The sequence below is a fragment of the Apium graveolens genome, chromosome 5 (assembly GCF_009905375.1).
Source record: "Apium graveolens cultivar Ventura chromosome 5, ASM990537v1, whole genome shotgun sequence".
NCBI classification, from domain to species: domain Eukaryota; kingdom Viridiplantae; phylum Streptophyta; class Magnoliopsida; order Apiales; family Apiaceae; genus Apium; species Apium graveolens.
This window is the reverse complement of record NC_133651.1, coordinates 262,222,266-262,229,181: the sequence shown is the minus strand read 5'-3', so window position 1 is coordinate 262,229,181 and position 6,916 is coordinate 262,222,266. Positions and strand designations below refer to the sequence as shown.

The following is a 6,916-nucleotide window of genomic DNA, read 5'->3' as shown; positions in this document are numbered from 1 at the left end:
TGTATTCAATATCCAAGATTAAGCTAATTCTCTCCGAAGATAATATTGGGTCGAAGAGTAGACTGTATTATGTTGTTGACGATAGTGACACTAATACATCATCAAACTCCGCTCTCTCTTTGGAGCTTTATCGTCAAGCCATTCTACGTAACTTATACAGATGTGAGTTTAATTTTATTAAAGTTTTCTTTGTTATGAATTGCATTTTTCCTAATCTTTTTGCTGAACAAACAAATTAGTTTTTAGAATCACTACTTTAGAATGTCATTGATAATAAATATCGTACATTGAATTTGAAGGGGAAGTGTGATTAATTTGACTGATTTTGATGACACGCCAATTACAGGAAAATCAAGGACAGCGAAAATAAAAACGGTAATAGTATGATTACATTTACATGACTAACATTATTTTCTACTTGACGTTGTTATCTTCCTTATTGCATACCATTCACTTAGCTTTTTCATAAGACATACAATATTTTTACAAGAAAAATAATGTATAGTTGTTCAGAGAAGAGTTTATTATGTGCTGATCATGAATTCAGATGTTTACAAATTGTGTGCCTTTGGAGTCTTTACTTTTATTCAATAAAATTGTTATTCAGTTTGCGTGAATTTTAGAATTTGGAATATATATTCTCAATAATTTTGCTGGATTTTTATGGACAACAATTTTCCTGCAATTTAATTATTCAAAGATTTATAAAAATTTCGAATTTTGTTATCTTGCATTATCTACGTGAGTTATATATTTCGTGCACAATATTATTTACACTGATCTAAAATTAAAATGAGTGAAATATTTTTAATTGTTTGTTAGCACGTCGGCATAAGATGGTGTTAATAAACATTTACCAAGGACATGGCAAGGGCAAATTATTAGTTTAAATAAGAAATAAAAATTTAAGCTCTTTTAGAAAATTTGTCCGCAGCTTTGACATTTTTCTTTAAAAAATTAAATCAAACTCCTACGTCCTCTAGCCAGCTGAGCTTGCCATGGACACTAGCGTTTAAAATTACAAATATTCCATAGTCATATCCGTTCTCAATATCAACCACTCTGCCTTCGTGAGCAGTATTCCAAAAATCCCCGATTTTTAAAAAAATTTCTGATTAATTCCATACAAAGTATCTGACCGATTCGATCTTTGAAATCCGATTCATTTTTACGAATTTTTCTTTATTGTAGTATATATAGTTATTTATTAAAATTAAAATACTATATTAATTTAAATATGAATAATTATATAAATTATGATATAATAAATATATATTTGTTAATAAATAACTAATATAATCATTATAATATATTAAATATAATTTAATATTATAATACATCCGATTTTTACTCCGATTAATCCTTCCGATTAATCCCCGATTTTCAATTAATCCAAAATCGATAACTCGACCGATTTTTCCCGATTCCCGATTTTTACAACACTGCTTGTGCTTGTGGGCCATAAACTTGAATTTTTCTTTTCAGATCGTAGACTTGTAGTTCTGCAATTTTTAATTTTTTCCGTATTATTTTCATCCTTTTGGGTTGTATACATGAAATCATGTAATTTGAATTATATCACCAAATATTTATTCCACAAATTCTTTTTATAAATAAAATTTCTTTTTATGAATGGGTTCGGATTTGATTTCCCATTGCATGATTTCAATTATCTCGGACGACAGTCATATTTTCGGTCCCCTTCTTTATTGAGTCCATAAAATTTCATCTACTGTGTTTTTTATTTATTAACCTTCCATCACCTCCTCCACTACAAATTATGTGAACTTTAATTCTTGTCAGTTCAATTAATTTCTTCATTTATTGAAGAAATAAATACGTTCCCGAAAATGCAGATCATTAATTAATTTCAGTATCAAGAGGAGGGTTCATTTTGATGGCATATCAGTTGTCACTGGAGACCACAATTCCGTGGATAGCTGCTTATGTTCAATCCCATCTTCCAATCCTCATACGACTTCGATATATGTAATTTCAACCAAAATATCACAACCTAGCTAGTACGTTTAGCGGACCGTAATATTCAGTATTCGTACCAAATGTCAACCTAAAAAAATCAAAATATCAGTCATTTTAATTTCTAAACCAATCACTTGACAAAAAAAAATAATTCTAAACTAACCAATTAAACACAGATAGCGCGGTCAGGTTGGCAGTCATTTAATTAGGCTTTACGCTTATTTCAAAACATTTTACCCCGTCAACTAACTCAAATGATTAGAAAAATTTCATAGTATAATTTTTGGTATCCGCAGTTATCAGCTCAGCCTAAAACAATTTTTTTATCATCCCGACATACTGATTTGCCACATTTCTATTTTTGCCCCCGCTTTTAAACTGCTGAGAACAAATTTTTTCAAGAAAATTAGAGGTAGACAATAAAATATTAGAACATTCATTTTGATTTTTCAATGTCAAAAGTTAAATAAAAAAATTAAAATACGCGTTTGTTTGTTGGCTTACTATGAGACGAGGAAGCTACGTACTCCACTGTTACCCACCAGCTATTCTTTTAAATTCATGAACCTGCAATCAGCGCAACAATCAATTAAAATAAAACAATTAAAATAAAAAAAAAGTGAATAATAAATAAATCTTGAAAAGTAAGCAATTCAAAAGCCAACAAACAAATAATGGAGGAGCTTGAAGCGTGCGAAGCAAGGATAACTAATACGTGCGAGAAGACAAAAGCGCGTAACGAGGAAAAGAGGATAACGTGGCACACATTACACCAACCTGACATGATCTAAATCACGACAAAACTTAACAACTGACTAACGGCAATTTCACGGAACCCTAGACGACAACTGAATAACAGAGCACAAGTTGAACAAACGAACTGCTTCAACACAACATACCTATACTATGTTAAAATCGAACATATATAATCTACATCGAACGAAACTTACCTTTCAAATTATGGACGATGGATAAGCGAAATTAGACTGAAAAATTGCACTAATTTCACACTGGATTTCAAATATCAATCCAATCCATTCAACTCGAGGATCATCTTATACATCACGAACCACATATTGATATATTATAGATATCATCAGTTTCTTCTCTCTTTTTTTTCTTATAGTACTTTTGGTATAATATTTTGTTGTTTGATTTTAAAATCTCGGAGATTGAGCTGATTGTTATTGCCAATGATTGCCATTATGGACCAAATAGATCCGAGCAGAAGGATTTCCATTTGCGTAGTACGACGAGGCCGGTACTTTTCCGGCAGCTTTGTCGTAGCAAACTGGATATCCAACAGGCCTAGGTATGTGACGATAGCATGTCGTCGTCGCCGGAAACCTAGCTTTATAATCAACATTTCCGGCAACAGCTTGAGTTGATTTTGGTGAGGAGGAAGAACAACTGGAGGAAGGTGATGATGGTTTCTTTGGGAGCGAAAGGAAGGCTCTGATCTTGAGAGACGCAACGATGTCGTACTCTTCGATTAGATTTTTCAGATCCTCGTTTGAGGTGATTGTAACTAGCGCATCTAAATCTTCTGTTGGTAATTGACACCGTAGACTCACGGATGTTCCACATAGTTCTCCAAGCTTTGTCATTAGCTCTGTAATCAAAAAAAACATAAATCATAAGTATCTCGAATTCAATTATTATGTACAATAATGACGTGTCTAGTAACATACGCAAAATTTAACTGAATCTTATATTATATTTAAAAAAAGATACGTATAAATTTATTTGAAAGTTGAATACTGACCGGAGAATGAGATGGAGCGAGGAACGGCGAGGACCCGAGTGTGGCCACCGTGATAACGGAGCTTGCCGTCGGGATGACGGGGAAGGATTTTGCCGCCGTAACTACAGAGAAACTTGAGAGAGTCTGGTCCCGCCATAGCAGATATATGTAGTAGTATGTGTGTTTGTTTGTGTAAGAAGAAAGCTTCAAGGAGAAGGAAGGAAGGTATTGAAGAGCTGGAGGCTTCTTCAAGCCTAATCAAGGTACATTTGCCTTTCTATTTATAGACCCCCTCTTTTTTCTTTTTCGCCCAAAATTAGGAGAGAGTATTCCAAAAACAAAATTAACTGAAAAGAAAAAAAAAAAAAGAAAAACGAGAGAGAGGGGGGGGGGCCATAAGTGACCAGTAAGCGCAGACCCCAGTTTTACGTAGATTCCCATTACGAGAACACTGTAGGGACAAAGATAAAAGATTCTCTTAATCCTAAGACTTACGTAATCTTACTCTCTCTCTTTTTTCTTAATTTTAACCGTTAGTACTTGGTTGTAAAAATTTAACACATGCATATATCAAGATTCGGAGCAATTTCCCTTTTTTTTTGTTCCAGCTTTCACTAGGTTAATTGATCAGTTCTTTAAATATAATGTAACATATTCTTTTTGAAAAAAATTATACATCTTTGTTTTTATTTTTCGAAAACCTCTATTCCTTGAAGGGTTTAGTATATCTTAACAAGATGAGTGGTTGGAAAAGGTTGCAATATTTAATTATTATTTTTTCCATGCATAAGTTGTATATCAAAAGAAAGAGCCGAATAGGATTAAAGAGGATAGGAGCAATGCTAGTCCTAACACGTAATTCATGATATAAAATACTTGAATCCATGTTGATGAATTATTGCTCATTTCATCTTATATGTGCCCGTTTGATAAATTTTAAAATAAGTAACTTATAATTTAATATAAATAAGTTACTTATAAGTAATAAGTAAATTAAAAATGATAAGTTATATAAGTGTTTGGATAAGTTTACTTAAAAATCAAAATTATTAAGGATTTAGCAGTTAGTAATGGTTTTGTTGATTCGTTTGCAGTAGGAAGAGTGGGGAGGGATGGTGGTTTTGCTTTTATGTGGAAGCACTGTTTAAATTGTCATGTGGCTGATGCTTCAAGCAACTACATCGACCTCCATGTTATGTGAGGAACAAATATAGCTTGGAGGTTATCTTGCTTTTATGGCTATCAAGAAGGTACTCGTAGATAAGAGTCATGGGATCTTTTGAGAAGTCTTGTTAGAAATGATAATATTCCGTGATGTGTGTTCGGAGATTTTAATGATATGCTCTTAGATTCGGATAAAATGGGTTCTCGTCCTCATCCAAAGCCTTGGCTTGATGATTTTAAATCAGTTATAGAGGATTGTGGTCTTATGGAGCTAGACTTGATGGGGGTGACTATACTTGGGAGAAAAGTAAGGGTACAGACAAATGGGTAAAAGAACGTCTTGACAGAGCTTTTGCTGATGTGTTGTGATGGAGGAAATTCCTGCTATGTAAGCTCTCTATTTTTCATGTAATTAAATCTGATCACGATCCAATTTTACTCGAACTCATGAATAGTGGCTTCTCAAGAAAACAATTTCGGTTTAAATTTGAAAATACATGGTTGCATGAGCCGAGCTTTAAATTAGAGGTAATGGATTACTGGATAAATATTCCTGCATCTCATCTCCTCCCTAAGCTAATCTCTGTGTCCCCTTTTATGGCAAGATGGGGGAGGACTTTTTTTCATAAGTTTCGTGATAAGGTGAAAAAACATAAAGAGATAATCAATGCTTGGGTTAAAGGAAGTGATGAGGAAGGAGTGAAACGATATTTTGAGGAGACGAAGAAATTAGATGAGTTGCTTTATCATGAGGAATTGTACTGGAAGCAGAGAGCAAAAACTTTTTAGCTTACGGAGGGCGATACTAACTCAACGTTTTTTCATGCTACAACATCAAAAAGGATGAAACTAAATCATATTGCTCAACTTATTTCGACTAAAGGGGAAGTGGTTGATAATTATGATGATATGTGTAAAATTGCAGCTGAGTATTTTAAAGAGATCTTTGCGGAGGGTGATAGTGGGGTTCATGCTCAAGCGCAAAAAGCTAATGTCAGAGTCATAACTGACGCTCAGAATGAGAAGCTAACAGCTGAAGTTACGTTTGTAGAGTTTACTGAAGCAGTGAAACAGATGCACCCTGATAAATCAGCTGGTCCAGATGGTTTTAGCCCGGCCGTCTTCCAACATTTTTGGGAGTTAATTGGAGAAGAAATCTACAAGACTTTTCGGAGTTGGCTTTCAGAAATGTCGTTTCCTGCAGAGCTAAATGATACGACTTTGGTGTCGATTCCTAAGAAGGAGAATGCAGAGAGAATGTTAGATCTTCGGTTCATTGCTTTATGTAATGTTTTATATAAGATTCTAGCTAAAGTGCTTGCCAACAGACTAGAGAAAATCCTCCCAATTTCCATCTCTGAGAATCAATCAGCTTTTGTCCCGGGTAGGAACAGCTCTGGTAATATTCTGGTAGCTATTGAGGCTCTTCACTACATAAAGACGAAGAATAGAGGTCAAGATGGAGAAGTAGCATTGAAGTTAGATATTTCGAAAGCGTATGATCGTGTTGATTGGGCGTACTTAAGGAGTAGAATGAAAATCATGGGCTTTGCTGATAAATGGATTAGATGGGTAATGATGTGTGTTACGACGGTGAGTTATATGATTTCTTTTAATGGCAGCTCAGTTGGACCCGTCAAACCGAAGAGGGGGTTGAGGCAAGAAGACCCTCTGTCTCCCTACTTATTCCTATTTTGTGTTGAAGGATTATCTCAAAGTTCATCGAAAGCAGCAAATGAAGATATCATAACCAGTTGTCAAATTTGTTCTAATGCTCCTCGTGTCACCCATTTACTTTTTGCGGACGATAGTTTTTTATTCCTTAAAGCAACATCAGAGGAAGCAGGAGCTGTAAAATCTCTTTTGACTGAGTATGGTTGCAACTCAGGGCCAGTTATTAATTATCAAAAGTCAGGAATATTTTTTAGTGTTAATGTGCGAAGAGATAAACAACAAATCATTAAGAATATTATGGGAATTCAGAATGAGCTCGGTGATAGTAAGTACTTAGGACTGCCATCGCTTGTT

General features: G+C 34.2%; 1 protein-coding gene across 1 annotated transcript; it reads right to left on the bottom strand.

Annotated features, from left to right (window-relative positions):
- Positions 1-2,961: 2,961 nt before the first annotated feature.
- Positions 2,962-3,986, bottom strand: LOC141725134 (RAF-like serine/threonine-protein kinase PRAF). Its single transcript, XM_074527557.1, has 2 exons — positions 3,746-3,986; positions 2,962-3,592 (listed from the first exon to the last, which is right to left on the bottom strand). The coding sequence occupies exons 1-2, from the start codon at positions 3,879-3,881 to the stop codon at positions 3,165-3,167; spliced, it is 564 nt and encodes a 187-aa protein (XP_074383658.1). The 5' UTR covers positions 3,882-3,986; the 3' UTR covers positions 2,962-3,164.
- Between the last annotated feature and the right edge of the window lie 2,930 nt (positions 3,987-6,916).

Excerpts from the sequence above, each read along its gene's own strand:
- LOC141725134 (XM_074527557.1), bottom strand. The coding sequence starts at position 3,881 with ATGGCGGGACCAGACTCTCTCAAGTTTCTCTGTAGTTACGGCGGCAAA. Across the intron at positions 3,593-3,745 it reads TCGCTCCATCTCATTCTCCG|AGCTAATGACAAAGCTTGGA; the intron begins GTCAGTATTCAA and ends TTTTGATTACAG.